Source organism: Pan troglodytes, chromosome 19 (genome assembly GCF_028858775.2).
Source record: "Pan troglodytes isolate AG18354 chromosome 19, NHGRI_mPanTro3-v2.0_pri, whole genome shotgun sequence".
Classification (NCBI taxonomy): Eukaryota; Metazoa; Chordata; class Mammalia; order Primates; family Hominidae; genus Pan; species Pan troglodytes.
Genome location: NC_072417.2, coordinates 19,117,747 through 19,135,307, shown reverse-complemented (window position 1 = coordinate 19,135,307; position 17,561 = coordinate 19,117,747). Strand labels below are relative to the sequence as shown.

At 51.8% G+C, this 17,561-nt stretch overlaps 1 protein-coding gene across 1 annotated transcript; it reads right to left on the bottom strand.

The window, feature by feature from the left end:
* Positions 1 to 2,510: 2,510 nt before the first annotated feature.
* Positions 2,511 to 9,687, bottom strand: GIP (gastric inhibitory polypeptide). The gene is made up of 4 exons (XM_016931504.4): positions 9,581 to 9,687; positions 5,982 to 6,152; positions 3,356 to 3,448; positions 2,511 to 2,616 (listed from the first exon to the last, which is right to left on the bottom strand). The coding sequence occupies exons 1-4, from the start codon at positions 9,664 to 9,666 to the stop codon at positions 2,511 to 2,513; spliced, it is 456 nt and encodes a 151-aa protein (XP_016786993.3). The 5' UTR covers positions 9,667 to 9,687.
* Between the last annotated feature and the right edge of the window lie 7,874 nt (positions 9,688 to 17,561).

Here is a 17,561-nt window from a genome sequence, read left to right as displayed (position 1 = left end):
TCCTTTCCATTGGGTGGTGCCCACACACAGAGGTACACAAAGACAAACATGCCCTGTTAGTGCTCAGTAGTCATTTTAATAAATTTTCACAATGGGCTCGACTTATCTCAGCATAAACTTTATTGGTTTGGGTTCTCTTGGCTATTCTGGAGTGGGGCTGAGGCAGGTGCTAAGTGAAGGGCAGAATCCAGTCCTGAGCTGGGTGTGGTCAGAGTCACCGAGACCTGGGGAGAGTGGGGAAAGGAGAGGAAGGTTGTTATGGACTTGGAGTCGGCCAAGCACATTTATCCTGGGACCCAACCATTGTTGAACCCCTCCTACCTTCAAATCACCTTTTCAAATATTTTAATTTTTATCAATTTACTTTTTTTTTTTTTTTTTTTTTTGAGACAGAGTCTCGCTCTGTCGCCCAGGCTGGAGTGCAGTGGCGCGATCTCGGCTCACTGCAAGCTCCACCTCCTGGGTTCACGCCATTCTCCTGCCTCAGCCTCCCGAGTAGCTGGGACTACGGGTGCCTGCCTCCACGCCCGGCTAATTTTTTGTATTTTTAATAGAGACAGGGTTTCACTGTGTTAGCCAGGATGGTCTCGATCTCCTGACCTCGTGATCCACCCTCCTCGGCCTCCCAAAGTGCTGGGATTACAGGCATGAGCCACCGTACCCGGCCTCATTTTACTTATTTTTTAAGAGACAGTCTCACTGTGGTGCCCAAGCTGGAGTGCAGTGACTGTTTACAGATGTGATCATAGATCACTGCAGTCTTGAACTCCTGGCCTCAAGCAATGCTCCCACCTTTGCCCCATCAAATCACCATTTTAATGATAAGTAATCAAAATAATTCACAATATCCACTTTCTTACGGAGATTTTCTTACACCCTCTTCTCCATGGATCTGCTCACACTCCTGTCCCTTCTTCCCCTCCTGAGGTTCCTGTCCCAGATTTGCTCCCTCAATCCCTCCCTAGCTGCTCAGCATCAATGTCTGAAGTGTTTTGGTTTCCATGCCTCTGTGTCTGCATCATGAGGGTCCTGTCTCACCCTTTAGGTGGACAGGTCTCTTCATAATATTTAGTGCCTCGATTCTGGGACATAAGGAATGGACTGAAGAATTTTCTAGCTGATGAGGGGGATTCAAGAGACCGTTGAAGCCAGCAGTGGCCACAGAGAAAGGAAACATGCCTCCAACTATGTAGTTTCCCAGCACCAGGAAGGTGCCATGGCCCAAGGGTACAGAGGGAAAGCTGAGAACAGGATGGGCTCAGCTCGGTGGGTAGGATTGGGGATTGGCAGGCCACAGGATGGGCTCAGCTCGGTGGGTAGGATTGGGGATTGGCAGGCCACAGGATGGGCTCAGCTCGGTGGGTAGGGACAGGCGGGCCACAGGATGGGCTCAGCTCGGTGGGTAGGGACAGGCAGGACACAGGATGGGCTCAGCTCGGTGGGTAGGGACAGGCGGGAGACAGGATGGGCTCAGCTCAGTGGGTAGGGACAGGCGGGACACAGGATGGGCTCAGCTCGGTGTGTAGAGACAGGCGGGACACAGGATGGGCTCAGCTCTGTGTGTAGGGACAGGCGGGACACAGGATGGGCTCAGCTCTGTGTGTAGGGACAGGCGGGACACAGGATGGGCTCAGCTCGGTGGGTAGGGACAGGCAGGACACAGGATGGGCTCAGCTCGGTGGGTAGGGACAGGCGGGGCACAGGATGGGCTCTCGGTGGGTAGGGACAGGCGGGGCACAGGATGGGCTCTCGGTGGGTAGGGACAGGCGGGGCACAGGATGGGCTCAGCTCTGTGTGTAGGAACAGGTGGGACACAGGATGGGCTCAGCTCGGTGGGTAGGGACAGGCAGGACACAGGATGGGCTCAGCTCGGTGGGTAGGGACAGGCGGGGCACAGGATGGGCTCTCGGTGGGTAGGGACAGGCGGGGCACAGGATGGGCTCTCGGTGGGTAGGGACAGGCGGGGCACAGGATGGGCTCTCGGTGGGTAGGGACAGGTGGGGCACAGGATGGGCTCTCGGTGGGTAGGGACAGGCGGGGCACAGGATGGGCTCAGCTCTGTGTGTAGGGACAGGCGGGACACAGGATGGGCTCAGCTCGGTGGGTAGGGACAGGCAGGCCACAGGATGGGCTCTCGGTGGGTAGAGACAGGCAGGTAGGGATAGGCAGGGGAGAGCATCACCTCGCCTGGAAGAGTGAGGAAGAAGAACAAATAGTAATCAGAGTTGCTAACCTTGCTGAGCTCTTATTACTCCTCAAAGATGGCCCTCAGGTCTCCACTTGAATTGTCTTTTTTTTTCTTTTGTTTTTTTTCTTTGTATTTTTCCACTTGCATTCTCTTACTTAAAGCTGACAACAATCCCGTGAAATGATTCTATACCTCTGATTTTAGTGAAAACACTGAGGTTCAGAAAGGCTATGTAATCAGCCAGCATGTGGAGGGGCAAAGATCTGAATCCATGTCTGATGCCCAAGCTCAAGTTAGAACCGCTGTGCAACACCACACTCCCCTACCTGAGCCTGCAGAGGTTTGTCTGATCCACCAAGCAGGCCAACAGCTCTTGAATCAGCAAGTCCCGCAGCAAATCTTCATCGCTGGGGTTCTTGGCTGGGGAGCTGCAAGGGAACAGTCTCTGGCTAACTATTTTAGCCTGAGCCTCGCCCAGAGAGGGTAAACACAGGGTTGGGGACACCACTGAGGGGCAGCCGCGGATGGGGGGAGGGAGCCGACACAGCTGCCTCTCCGTTGGCTCAGCTCTGAGATCTGGAACCTCCTTTCTGCCAGCCCCACCCAGCGCTGCCTGCCTGGGGAATATGGACTCTTCATACAGGGAGAGTCAAACAGAATTCTGGTATGAGATATTCTGCCCATCCACCTCTGCCAGTGTTCCAGAATGCAGAGAGTACTTTGGGCACATTCACTCTTTGAAATGACCTGTGCCATTCAGAGAGGGGATAACTGATTTCAGGGGAGTGGGCCTGGGAAGATCCCCCACTCTTTCACAAACAGCCTTCCCGAGGTTTGGCAGGGAGAGGTGGTGAGGCCAGGACCTGAGGTCTCTTCTTTCCTGCCCTTCTCCTGACTCAGTGACTGTGCTGTGCATGAAGTCATCAATATTAGAAACCCTATCCCTGAAACCCCTCCTAGCACCCCTCCCGTTTCTCCAAGGCTTCTTCTTTAAGCTTGGGCTGACCTCCAGGAGTTTGCTCAATGAAGACCCCTCTTTGAACTCTGAGAGGAAGAGTATGCTTATCTCAGGTCCTTGCTCTGCTCTGGGGTCAGGGAGAGGGAACAAAGAGGTGGGGGCGGGGCAGGAGGCTTGGCTCCCTCCCTTCCCTCTGCGCCCTGACTCACCTCTGTGGCTCCACTGCCTCCTCCTCCTTCCTATTAGCTTGACTGGCCAGCTCCAGCGCCCGAGCCTCCCTCTGGGTGATGTTGTGTTTCCAGCTGGGAAGATAAAGATTAGAGAGTGGGCAAGCTGCGGAGACTCCAGTCTAGGGACACTTGAATCTTTTAATACCTGAACCCCAAAAGCAGAGGGTACCTTTTTCCACTCAACCCCACCTACCAGTGGTCTTCAGCTGCCTCCACCAGTGAACAGCTTTTCAGAATCTACCGTGCTGACCAGAGAGGGCGGGGAAAGAGACTTGGCATAGAGCAGGGAGAAGGACGAGGACAGTTAATCTTCTCTTCATTTTTTTTGATGTGTGTGTGAGAGACAGGGTCTGGCTGTATTGCCCAGGCTGGAGTGCAGGGGCACCATCTCAGCTCACGGCAACCTCTGCCTCCCAGGCTCAAGCCATCTTCCCATCTCAGCCTCCCGAGTAGCTGAAACTACAGGCAGGCATCACCACACCCAGTTGATTTTTGTACTTTTTGTTTGCCATGTTGCCCAGGCTGTTCTCGAATGAACTCGTGAGCTCAAACAATCCACCTACCTGGGCCTCCCAAAGTGCTGGGATTACAGGTGTGAGCCACCATGAACAGCCAATCCTATTTTCTTTCCTTTTTTTTTTTGAGACGGAGTCTCGCTCTGTTGCCAGGCTGGGGTGCAGTGGTGCAATCTCAGCTCACTGCAACGTCCGCCTCCAGGGTTCAAGCAATTCTCATGCCTCAGCCTCCCGAGTAGCTGGAATTACAGGCACGTGCCACCACACCCAGCTAATCTCTGTATTTTTAGTAGAGACGGGATTTCACCATGTTGGCCAGGAGGGCCTCAATCTCCTGACCTCGTGATTTGCCCGCCTCGGCCTCCCAAAGTGCTGGGATTACAGGTGTGAGCTACTGGGCCTGGCCCTAGCCAATCCTGTTTTCAAAGTCTAAAGTGGCCACCGCCAAGCAAGCAGTCATTAGAAGGAGCTCGTCTCTCCCTTGCTTCATCCTCAGACCCCTGGGGATCCTCTCTGAGCTCCCATACATCTTCTGACTCCTCCCCTTTGAAGTAAAGGATTAGGGCCAACACAGTGGCTCACACTTGTAATCCCAGCACTTTGGGAGGCCGAGGAGGGCAGATCACGAGGTCAGGAGATCGAGACCATCCTGGCCAACACGGTGAAACCCCGTCTCTACTAAAAAAATGCAAAAAAATTAGCCGTGCATGGTGGCGGGCACCTGTAGTCCCAGCTACTCAGGAGGCTGAGGCAGGAGAATGACGTGAACCCGGGAGGCGGAGCTTGCAGTGAGCCAAGATCGTGCCACTGCACTCCAGCCTGGGTGACAGAGCAAGACTCCGTCTCAAAAAAAAAAAAAAAAAAAAAAAAAAGGAAAAAAAAAAGAAGTAAAGGATTAGGGAATAGCCCTGGTCCCTACCCCTAGCCTAGACTGGTGCCCAAGTCAGGGTCCTGGCCAGAGCTACCATGTCTGACTCCCCATCCTTGCCTGGTGAAAGGTGCCACCCAGGCTGGGTGTGGTAGCTCACACCTGTAATCCCAGCACTTTGGGAGGCCAAGGCAGGTGGATCACCTGAGGTCAGGAGTTCGAGACTAGCCTGACCAACATGGAACCCCGTCTCTACTAAAAATACAAAATTAGGCCAGGCGCAGTGGCTTATGCCTGTAATCCCAGCACTTTGGGAGGCTGAGGTGGGCGGATCACGAGGTCAGGAGTTTGGGAACCAGACTGGTCAACATGGTGAAACCCTGTCTCTACTGAAAAAAAAAAAAAAAAAAAATTAGCCAGGTATGGTGGCACGTACCTGTAGTCCCAGCTACTCAGGAGGCTGAGGCAGAAGAATCGCTTGAACCCGGGAGGTGGAAGTTGCAGTGAGCCAAGATCGAGCCACTGCACTCCAGCCTGGGCAACAGAGCTAGACTTCGTCTCAAAAGAACAAAAAAAAAATACAAAATTAGCCAGGCGTGGTGGCGCATGCCTGTAATCCTAGCTACTCGGGAGGCTGAGGCAGGGGAATCGCTTGAATCCAGGAGGTGGAGGGTGGAGGTTGTAGTGAGCCAAGATTGCGCCATTGCACTCCAGCCTGGGCAACAAGAGCAAAACTCTGTCTCAAAAAAAAAAAAAAAAAAGAGAGAGAGAGAGGCCGGGTATGGTGGCTCACGCCTGTAATCCCAGCACTTGGGAGGCCGAGGCAGGTGGATCACGAGGTCAGATCGAGACCATCCTAGCTAACACGGTGAAGCCCTGTATCTACTGAAAATACAAAAAAAAAAAAAAAAAAAAAAAAAATTAGCCGGGCGTGGTGGCAGTCGCCTGTAGTCCCAGCTACTCAGGAGGCTGAGGCAGGAGAATGGCGTGAACCCGGGAGGCGGAGCTTGCAGTGAGCCGAGATCGCGCCACTGCACTCCAGCCTGGGCGACAGAGTGAGACTCCGTCTCAAAAAAAAAAAAAAAAAAAGGAAAAGAAAAAGAAAGGTGCCACCTGGGGTTGTGCATCACGTGGCCTGTGTGGCCACAGCCGGTGGCCTCCTCTGAAGGTAGGAAGGCAGAGCCCGGCACAGGGAACAGGAGGAGTGTAAGCAGCGACTCACTCATTCTTCTTCCCCTTTTGGGCCAGCAGCCAGTTCACAAAGTCTTGTTGGTGAATTTTGTCCATGGCAATACTGTAGTCACTGATGAAAGTCCCTTCCGCGTACCTGGGGCCTCGAGGTTGAGGGCTGCTCACCTTAGCATGAGATCCAACAGGCAGGGAGGGGAGAGCGCTGGAAACAAGAGTGTGGAGAAGGGGCAGAGATGGGGGGAGAATCACAATGCTAGGGTAAATGACTGTCACTAACAGGAGGCAGACACTTGAAAACAAACCAGTCCGTTTTTATGGAGACTCCCTGTGGATCCACTCCCCCACCCCACCCCACCCCACCCCACCCCAGGCTTTATCCTCAGCTCCAGGGCCCACTTCCTGCAGCCTCAGTGTGTGTGGCTCTGGATTCTGGGCAAAAAGAGATCAGGGGGCCAGGGGCGGTGGCTCATGCCTGTAATCCCAGCACTTTGGGAGGCCAAGGCAGGCGGATCACCTGAGGTCGGGATCGAGACCAGCCTGACCAACATGGAGAAATCCCGTCTCTACTAAAAATACAAAAATTAGCCAGGCTTTGGCAGGGCGTGGTGGCTCACGCCTGTAATCCCAGCACTTTGGGAGGCTGAGGCGGGCGGATCACAAGGTCAGGAGATCGAGACCATCCTGGCTAACACAGTGAAACCCCGTCTCTACTAAAAATACAAAAAATTAGCCAGGCATGGTGGTGGGCGCCTGTAGTCCCGGCTACTCGGGAGGCTGAGGCAGGAGAATGGCGTGAACCCGGGAGGCGGAGCTTGCAGTGAGCTGAGATTGCGCCACTGCACTCCAGCCTGGGCGACAGAGCGAGACTCCGTCTCAAACAAACAAACAAACAAACAAACAAAAAATTAGCCAGGCGTGGTGGCACATGCCTGTAATCCCAGCTACTCAGGAGGCTGAGGCAGGAGAATCACTTGAACCTGGGAGGTGGAGGTTGCAGTGAGCTGAAATCGTGCCATTGCACTCCAGCCTGGGGAACAAGAGCGAATATATAAAATATATATATATATTTTTATTTCATATTCGTCTCAATATAAAAAATATTATTTTATATTCGTCTCAATATAAAAAAAAAAAAGGCTGGGCGCAGTGGCTCACGCCTGTAATCCCAGCACTTTGGGAGGCCAAGGTGGGTGGATCACAAGGTCAGGAGATTGAGACCATCCTGGCTAACATGGTGAAACCCCGTCTCTACTAAAAATACAAAAAAATTAGCCAGGCGTGGTGGCAGGCGCCTGTAGTCCCAGCTTGGGAGGCTGAGGCAGGAGAATGGCATGAACCCAGGAGGCGCTGCTTGCAGTAATCGGAGATCGCGCCACTGCACTCCAGCCTAGGTGACAAAGGGAGACTCCATCTCAAAAAAAAAAAAAAAAAAAAAAGGGATCGGGGTCCCCTCATCTGAAAAAACTGAGTCACACAATTCCCTTCTTTATTCCTCCTGCCCTGGCCCTTCCTGATTCAATTCCTTGGTTCACATTCCATAACAATAGTCAACTCATACGAAAGCTCTGAGAAGCACTGTGTAAACCCTTGAATCCATAAAATAATTTCATCCTCACAACATCCTATGAGGTAGGTTCTATTTATATCCCCATTTTGTGAATGGAGAAACCAAGGTGCAGAGATTACCTTATTATTGTCTTATTATCTGCCACTCCGTATAGGTAACAGATCCAGGATTTACCCCAGGCCATCTGGGCTCAGATCTATGTTCTTAACATCTACATGATACAGGCCAGGCGCAGTGGCTCACGCCTGTAATCCTAGCACTTTGGGAGGTCCAAGCAGGTGGATCACGAGGTCAGGAGTTCAAGACCAGCATGGCCAAGATGGTGAAACCCCATCTCTACTAAAAATACAAAAGTTAGCCGGGCGTGGTGGCGGGTGGCTGTAATCCCAGCTGCTTGGGAGGCTAAAGCAGAGAATTGCTTGAACCCGGGAGGCGGAGGTTGCAGTGAGCCAAGATCGCGCCAGTGCACTCCAGCCTGGGTGACATAGCGAGACTCTATTTCAAAAAAAAAAAAAAGAAAGGAACATCTACACGATACTGTTTCCTTGTACATGTTCTGACATCTGTGCCTCAAATTTACAAATTACATATGCCAAATTTACTTGGGCATATGGTTTGTCCTTGCACCTGAGAAAGCCCTAACTCTACTCAAACAAGTTATTTCTTGGTCCTGAAAACACAGTCAGAGCCCACTGCTATATTCGCTGGTCATATTCTCTGCTTTTCCATACAGTACTCATGATGATTTGCAACATGCCTATATGGTTCTTGGTCTATTTCCCCCTTGGGTCTGTGTGCTTCGTGAAGGCAGGGGCATTTGTGGACCGATGTTCACATACATCCCTTGTGCCTGGTACAGAGGAGGCCCTCTCTAAAATTTGATTGAAAGCATGCATAATGGCCGGGCATGGTGGCTCACACCTGTAATCCCAGCACTTTGGGAAGCCGAGGCAGGTGGATCATTTGAGGACAGGAGTTCAAGACCAGCCTGGCCAACATGGCAAAACCCCGTCTCTACTAAAAATACAAAAAAATTAGCTGGGCATGGTGGTAGGCACCTGTAATCCCAGGCTGAGGCAGGAGAATTGCTTGAACCTGAGAGGCAGAGGTTGCAGTGAGCCAAGACTGCACCACTGCACTCCAGCCTGGGCGAGAAAGTGAGACTCCAATTAAAAAAAAAAAAAAAAAAAAGGGCCAGGCACAGGGATTACATGCCTTCAATCCCAGCGCTTTGGGAGGCCAAGGTGGATGGATCATCTAAGGTCAGGAGTTCGAGACCAGCCTGACCAACATAGTGAAACCCCATCTCTACTAAAAGTACAAAAATTAGCCGGGCGTGGTGGTGGGCACCTGTAATCCCAGCTACTCGGTAAGCTGAGGCAGGGAAAATTGCTTGAACCCAGGAGACAGAGGTTGTAGTGAGCCGAGATTGTGCCACCACACTCCAGCCTAGGTGACAGAGTGAGACTCCATCCCCCCCCCCAAAAAAAAAAGAAAAAGAAAAGAATAGAAAAAAAAAGAATGCATTCATAAGCCTGGGTAACATGGCGAAACCTCATCTCTACAAAAAATTCAAAAACTAGCCGAGCGTGGTGGTACACGCCTGTGATCCTAGCTGCTCAGGAGGCTGAGATGGGAGGATGCTTGAGCCTGGCAGGCAGAGGCTGCAGTGAGCTGCGATCATGCCACTGCACTCCAGCCTGGGCGACAGGGCAAGATCCTGTCTCAAAAAAAGAAAAAAGAAAAAAAGAAAGAAGCAAACATGCATAAATGAATAAAACATTTATTGGGAAGGGAGATTCTGTCATCTTCGGACAATTAACCACCAGGAAGTCCCGCCAGAGATCTAACCATAGTCTCTCCCACTGTAACAGCAGCACACAATAAATCCTCTCTGGCTCAGTGCTCACTTTGCACTCACGCTGCCGGCAGGTATTTCCCTGGAGCTTCCTACCTCTTAGCCTGGATTCCTTCCCTTTCTCATCTCCCCCTAGAAACAAATTCAGAACCTGTCATCCCCTAACCCCTCCTCTGCCCCATCCCTTTCCTCTCACCACTCCTACCTGAAGTGACCCTCTTTCTTCTCTCCTAGTCCCACTGCCAGGAACAGGGACAGCAGCAGCAGAGCAAAGGTCTTCGTGGCCACCATCTTCCAAGGTTATTTCCTGAGCTAAGACAGAAAAAAGCCAGGACATGTTGAGAGAGCAACCAGCAGGGGTTCTGAAAGCTGGAGAGGGGCGAAGCCCTGAGGTTTGGACCCTTTCTTTTCCTTTTTTTTTTTTTTTTGAGATGGAGTCTCCCTCTGTCGTCCAGGTGGGAGTGCAGTGGCGCAATCTTGGCTCACTGCAACCTCCACCTCCTGGGTTCAAGCCATTCTTCTGCCTCAGCCTCTCAAGTAGCCTGGATTACAGGCATGTGCCACCACTCCCGGCTGATTTTTGTATTTTTAGTAGAGACAGGGTTTCACCATATTGGCCAGGCTGGTCTCGAACTCCTGACCTTGTGATCTGCCCACCTGGGCCTCCCAAAGTGCTGGGATAACAGGCGTGAGCCATCGCGCCTTGCCAGTTTGGACCTTTTCTAAGAGCCTGGGGCAACACCATGGGGGAAGATGAGGGGTGCTGTGCACTGGAGTTAGTGACTAGAAGGGACATGGAATCTTACCAAAAGATGGACCAGGCTGGGTGCAGTGGCTCATGCCTGCAATCCCAGCACTTTGGGAGGCCCAGGTGGGCGGATCACTTGAGGTCAGGAGTTTGAGACCAGCCTGGCCAATATGGTGAAATCCTGTCTCTACATAAAAGACAAAGATTAGCCAGGTGTAGTGGTGCGCGCCTGTGATCCCAGCTATTCAGGAGGCTGAGGCACAAGAATCGCTTGAACCTGGGAGGAAGAGGTTGCAGTGAGCCGAGGTCGTGCCAGTGCACTCCAGCCTGGGTGACAGAGCGAGACTCCATCTCTAAATAAATAAATAAAGGAAACATCAGCGCTACCTTCTTATTTCTCTTTCTCTTTTTTTGAGACAGGGTTTCGCTCTGTCACCCGGGTTGGAGTGCAGTGACACAATCATGGCTCACTGCAGCCTCGACCTCCTGGGCTCAGGCAAACCTTTCACTTCACCCTCCCGAGTACCTAGGACCGCAGGCATGTACCACTATGCCCAGCTAATTTTTTAAATTATGTGTAGAGATTGAGTTTCCCTCCATTGCCCAGGCTGGTCTTGAACTCCTGTGCTCAAATGATCCTCCTACCTCGGCTCCCAAAGTATTGGGATTACAGGCATGAGGCACCGCACCTGACTATCTTCTCACATCTCATATAGAGGAAGAGAAAACTAAGATGCCAGGGCTGCTGAGCATCTCAGGGTTGCCAAGATCCATCTGCTCTCGGGTCATCTCATCCATCCCTGTCTCCACTTCTCTTACCAGACTTCCTTTCCAGCTCTTCCAGAAGAAGGACAGATAGGGGTCTCCTTCCCCTGATTTCTGGACCTTCTGAGCCTGCTGAAGAAATCATGCCCCAGCTCCTTTATATTAGGCATAGACCTGCTGATTAGCCTAAAAGCATCTTATCTCAAGAAATTAAGCCCACAGCTCCTGCCACATTAAGTCCATTTTACACGTAATAGAGTTGCCCTTTCCACCTGAACTGTGCTAATTGGTGATTAACATTTGGCTATCTCCAGCTGCTGTCTGGGGCCTGCCTGTGGGTAGGGTACCCTAAGTACCCCCTTTTTTCTTCCTCCTCCTCCCTTCTGGGCACAGGGCCCACTACTATTCTTCTATGCCCTACTTCCTTTACAGTTGCCCTCAGTTAGAAGGGGTACTTGTAGGCCAGGCGCGATGGATCACGTCTGTAATCCCAGCGCTTGGGAGGACGAGACGGGTGGATCACCTGAGGTCAGGGGTTCGAGACCAGCCTGGCCAACATGGTGAAACCCAGTCTCTACTAAAAATACAAAAATTAGCTGGGCATGGTCGTGCACGGCTGTAATCCCAGCTACTCGGGAGGTTGAGGCAAGAGAATCACTTGAACCTGGGAGGCAGAAGTTACAGTGAGCCAAGATCGAGTTCACTGCACTCCAGCATGGGCAACAAAGAGAGACTCTGTCTCAAAAAAGAAAAAAAGAAAAGAAAAAAGAAAGGGGGCCGGGCGCAGTGACTCACGCCTGTAATCCCAGCACTTTGGGAGGCCGAGGCGGGTGGATCACGAGGTCAGGAGATCGAGACCATCCTGGCTAACACAGTGAAACCCCGTCTGTACTAAAAACACAAACAATTAGCCGGGCATGTTGGCAGGCGCCTGTAGTCCCAGCTACTCGGGAGGCTGAGGCAGGAGAATGGCATGAACCCGGCAGGCAGAGGTTGCAGTGAGCCGAGATGGCGCCACTGCCTGCCAGCCTGGGCGACGGAGCGAGACTCCATCTCAAAACAAACAAACAAACAACAAAAAACAAACAAAAATTAGCCAGGCATGGTGGCACGTGCCTGTAGTCCCAGCTACTTGGGAGGCTGAGGCAGGAGAATCGCTTGAACCCAGACTTGGAGGCAGAGGTTGTAGTGAGCCAAGATCGTGCCACTGTACTCCAGCCTGGGTGACAAAACAAGACTCTGTCTCAAAAAATAAAAATAAAAATAAAAAAGGGTACTTGTAGTGAGGACAGACTTGGGGTAGGGTGGCACTAACTGGCAGGGGGACACTCCCACAAGGCAACAGGCTACTTCTGGGTGGGAGAGAGTAGGTCCACAGTCATCTGAATCCCAGCTCTGGACAGTGGCCCATGGCTTTGGTGATGTGGCAATGACCCCATCACATTATCTAGAGAGGTGTCCCAAGGGCTCAAGAATGTTGAGGGAATATGAAGGATCGGGGTTTCCTAGGGACAGCTGGATAAACTGAGAACATACATTCAAGCTGTCTTCCTGCTCAGGGGCAGGAGAAAGCAGGAGAAAGAGACATGTTTGTACCTCAGGGGCTCACAGGAGGGTGGGGTAGTTACAACTTTATCTATAGAGATTTAGGAGCCCCTCTCCTCATATGTCCTACTGTCCTGTACAAGAGAAGTATGTCATCCTGTCTCTTCTATCAGAGTGAAGACCCTGGAGTTACGCTGTGCCTCTCTATTATACAGGAGCCACTCCAAGGCAGGGGCTTTCTGTCCCTGATCTGCCTGGGAGCCCTCTGAGAGGAGGAGGAGAGCTGGAGGCGATGTTCCCCCAGCACACTGAGGCTTTCTGAGGCTAAGGGCTGTGTCTCCCCCTCAGACTGGAGACTCCTTGGGATACTCCCTTTGCCTTTCTCCAAGTACTTAGCACATGGCTCTGTCCACAGGGGCTCTCAGTCTAGAAGGGGCAGGGCACAGATTGCATTTTTGGCAGACCTCCAAGGCCTTCTTTCCAGGCTCCTCCTCTGCCGCCGCCATGGGTACTTGGGACCATAAACAGCCAAGCTCATGCTCTGCCTATTAGCTCCAGGTCCTAATAAAGGCCACCTTCCTTTCCAGGTGAACACCCTAGCCTGGGAGCAGATCCAGCATGAAATTAAGTGTGCGTGTGGGATGAGAGGTACCTGGACTAGCAGGGTCACTTACCTCTGCCTCCTGGAAACCTCCTCTGCATACCCACCCATTCACCACCATCTAGAAAAACTCCTCCCTTAGCAAGCTCTCCAAATTCCATCTCCCAGCTACCAATGGGCAGAGATTAGACATCGATTCAGATTTGACCTCCAAGGGAGATGTGAGGGCTGCTTGTGATCTTATTTTCTGCTGAGCAACACAGTTAATGAGCTCAGAAGGGCTTGTGTTCAAATCTGCCTCCTGCCTGGAGGCAACGGTATCCAAGAAAAGTGGACAACATTCCCTGGGAACCCTGAGTCTGGGGCCAAATTGGAGTCAAGGAAGGCTCTGTGATGGGCTCTAGCAGCCATGAGCCCCCCTGCCTTGTACTCTGTGGATTTGTTTTGGGGGTGGGCTGCTCTGAAGGCCAATGTACTTTATTTTGTTTATTAATTTAGAGACAGAGTCTCACTCTGTCTCCTAAGCTGGAGTGCAGTGACACGATCTCAGCTCACTGCAACCTCCACCTCCGGTTCAAACAATTCTCCCGCCTCAGCCTCCCGAGTAGCTGGGATTACAGGCGAGAACCACCATGCCCGACTAATTTTTGTATTTTTAGTAGAGATGGGGTTTCACCATGTTGGCCAGGCTGGTCTTGAGCTCCTGACTTCAAGTGAGCCGCCCGCTTCGGCCTCACAAAGTGCTGGGATTACAGACGTGAGCCACCGTGACTGGCCAAGCAAGTGTACTTTAAGTCCCCACCCCACCCCCTTCTCTGCAGCCTCATCCCCATTTCTCTTTGATCTTTGGCCCTCATGCCCTGCAGTGCACAGACAAGAGAGAATATGTCCTGGACCCTGTAGGCAGGGAAGAGCAGGGCAGGCAGGAACAGGGAATGTGGGGAGGGCCCCCAAGCCCAGAGCTCCTGCTCAAGTCTGCAAGTTCCACACTCCCCAGAAGCAGCAGAATATGCGAGGAGGGCCAGGGGAGATCAGAGATGAAGCCAAACTCCTAGGGGGTTCCACAGCTCCCCCAAAAGGCATATTGGGAGGCAGGAAATTGAAAAGATGACCCCGGGAAGTTTCTGAGGATTGGAAGAGCCTGCTGGACTTGATCAAAATCATTTAATAAATCCAACTGGCAGTTAAGCCAGCCTGTCCACACCATAAGGAGAAGCGCCCTGGTGTGCAGAGTTCTGTGCAGGTTTGGGGTTGGGGGTGGGGAGGAGGAAGCTCTGGAATTAGCAGAGCCTCCCTCTTCCCATTTCACTATGGAGAATTGCTAGCATGTGAGGGGTCAGAGAGGACACAGGGGATGGGGGTCAGGAGGACACCCCAACTAGCCCAACACCCACACAGGTAGAAAGAGTGTGTGGGGGCCCGGCACAGTGGCTCACGCCTGTAATCCCAGCACTTTGGGAGGCCGAGGAGGGCAGATCACAAGGTCAGGAGTTTGAGACCAGCCTGGCCAATATGTGCCGATAGTCCCCACTACTTGGGAGGCTGAGGCAGAAGAATCACTTGAACCCAGGAGGCAGAAGTTGCAGTGAGCTGAGATCACTCCACTGCACTCCAGCCTGGGAGACACAGCGAGACTCCATCCCCCGCCAAAAAAAAGAGTGTGTTGGGTTGGGTTGGGGGGTTTCTGAGGTGTTACAGGAGTTAGGTAATCAGCGGAGTGAGATTCAGAGAAGGGGTGATGGGCAGTACCATCGCAAGGGAACCCTGGGTCCCTTTCCCAGCCCTTCCTGGGTTCTGACTGGGCCCTCCGGAATGAGAACTGTAACAGCAGAAGAGCATCTGGGGTTTGCTTGCTCTTCCAGTCCCCACTGGTGACTCACCGCCACCCTCACCACCATCCCCATCCCCCTCGCTGGTGCAGACATTCTGGCCCAGCTCTGCAGCCAGGTCAGGGTGACTCAGAGGGCTGGCTGCTGCCTCCCTGCCGTGGACCCTGCTTTTGAAGTTCACTTAGTCTTCAAACTCACAGCTGACTGAGAAAGCCGACTTCCCTCTCTGGCTTCTCTCACACCAGTCAACAGATTTCTTCTTAGGCAGAGGAGGAAACAAGAGGTGACTTGATGCCCAACAACTTTGCCAAGTCCTCTGGTCTATCCTGATGCTTAGAGGGACTATCTCCAGCTTTTCTCCACAGTCACATCACACACACAGTCATGCTCCCAAACGTTTTTGCCGACAGCATTTCCCTTAGGTCCTGATAGATACTTTCCAGAGGGGTCTTCAAGAAGAATATATGGCCGGGCACAGTGGTTCCCGCCTGTAATCCCAGCACTTTGGGAGGCCTGGGCGAACGGATCACTTGAGGTCATGAATTTGAGACCAGCCCAGCCAACATGGTGAAATACCATCTCCACTAAAAATACAAAAATTAGCTAGGTATGGTGGCAGGTGCCTGTAATCCCAGCTGCTTGGGAGGCTGAGACAGGAGAATCACTTGAACCCAGGGGGCAGAGGAGGTTGCAGTGAGCCGAGATCGTGCCACTGCCCTCCAGCCTGGATGACAGAGTGAAAGTACATCTCAAAAAAAAAAAAAAAAAAAAAAAAGAATATGCTATCTATAGCCTTTTCTGGCCATCTGCTACAAGCAGTTTGAAGCAGTTTGGAAGTCCTCTCCCAGTTCTAACCCCAATCCCTCTTGCTGTTTTCAAAGGCTTTTGTTTGTCGGGAAAAGAGCTCAAGCTCTTAGTAGTTGCTGCCTAATCCGTGGGAGGAGGGCTGCAGTGAAGAGTTGGAATGGGAGAAGCTGGCTACAAGGTCCTCACTTCCAAGGAGTCCTGCTGGAGGGAAAAAATTGATTGTGTATTTAGGATAAAAGGCCAAAGGGGGCCAGGCACGATGGCTCACGCCTGTAATCCCAGCACTTTGGGAGGCTGAGGCAGCCGGATCACGAGGTCAGGAGTTTGAGACCAGCCTGGCCAACATAGTGAAACCCTGTCTCTAGTAAAAATTCAAAAAATTAGCTGGGCATGGTGGTGCACGCCTGTAGTCCCAGCTACTTGGGAGGCTGAGGCCGGAGAATCACTTGCATCCGGGAGGTGGAGGTTGTGGTGAGCTGAGATCACGCCACTTCACTCCAGCCTGGGCAACAGAACGAGACTCTGTCTAAAAAGAAAAAAAAAGAAAAAAAAGAAAAAAAGAAAAAGAAAAGGGCTGGGCCTCCCTGAAAGAGCAGAATTCCTGAGCTCCTCTGTTTTTTCTGCTAGGGGTACATCCCAGAGAAAGGAAGACAGTGGTGAGAAGGGAGGGTTTTCTCTTCCTTTTCCTTGTGTGGGGGCATGAAGGATGGAGCAGTTTCCAGAGTCCCCAGTGGAACCTCCCCCACCCTTGCGCCCCCTCCTGCCCCTGGTATCCGAGTCCTGCAATGGGTGAGTGTGTGGGTGGGGCTTCTGCAACTTCGGAAAACATATACCTCCTTAATTAGATTAAGGAGCAGCTTGGTGGGCAGAGAGAGAGGATTAGACTGGAGTTCAAGCCCCAGCTCCACCTGTCCCCACTACCAAGGTTATGTTTGGCTTTGGGCAAAGCTCTTAACCACTCTGAGGCTTAACTCACTTGCCCATTTCTAAACTGGACATAAGAACAAAACTTTCCCAGCTTACCTTACTGTTAACTTGAAGGTATCCTGCTAGTGTTGGCTGGCAGTATTCTCTGCAATGATCTCCCCTGCATCACTCTATGCTGAAAATCATCATTATTTTTTAAATTATTGATTTTTATTTTTAATTTAGGGTCTTCTCACTCTGTCACCCAGGCTAGAGTGCAGTGGTACAATCACAGCTCACTGGCCGGGCATGGTGGCTCATGCCTGTAATTCTAGCACTTTGGGAGGCCAAGGTGGGAGGAACACTTGAGGTCAGGAGTTCGAGACCAGCCTGGCCAACACGGTGAAATCCCATTTCTACTAAAATTACAAAAATTAGCCGGGTGTGGTGGCACACACCTGTAATCCCAGCTACTCAGGAGGCTGAGACAGGAGAATCGCCTGAATCCGGGAGGTGGAGGTTGCAGCGAGCCTAGATTGTGCCATTGCCCTCCAGCCTGGGGGACAAGAGCAAAACTCCGTCTCAAAAAATAAAAAATAAATTAAAAATCACAGCTCACTGTAGCCTGACCTCCTCCGACTCCTGAGTAGTTGGGATTACAGGCATGCACAACCATGCCTGGCTAATTTTATTTTATTTTGTTATTATTATTTTTTTGAGACAGAGTCTCCCTCTGTCACCAGGCTGGAGTGCAGTGGCGTGATCTCGGCTCACTGCAACCTCCGCTCCTGGGTTCAAGAGATTCTCCTGCCTCAGCCTCCTGAGCAGCTGGACTACAGGTGAGTGCCACCTTGCCCAGGTAATTTTTGTATTTTTAGTAGAGACAGGGTTTCAGCATGTTGTTCAGGATGGTCTCGATCTCTTGACCTTGTGATCCACCCGCCTCAGCCTCCCAAAGTGCTGGAATTACAGGCATGAGCCACCA

Bases quoted from the DNA above. Each gene is read 5' to 3' on its own strand.
- GIP (XM_016931504.4), bottom strand. From the start codon at position 9,666: ATGGTGGCCACGAAGACCTTTGCTCTGCTGCTGCTGTCCCTGTTCCTG. The intron at 6,153-9,580 runs GTAGGAGTGGTG...TCTTGTTTCCAG, and splicing joins AAGAAAGAGGGTCACTTCAG to CGCTCTCCCCTCCCTGCCTG. The intron at 3,449-5,981 runs GTGAGTCGCTGC...TTATCTTCCCAG, and splicing joins CAAAAGGGGAAGAAGAATGA to CTGGAAACACAACATCACCC.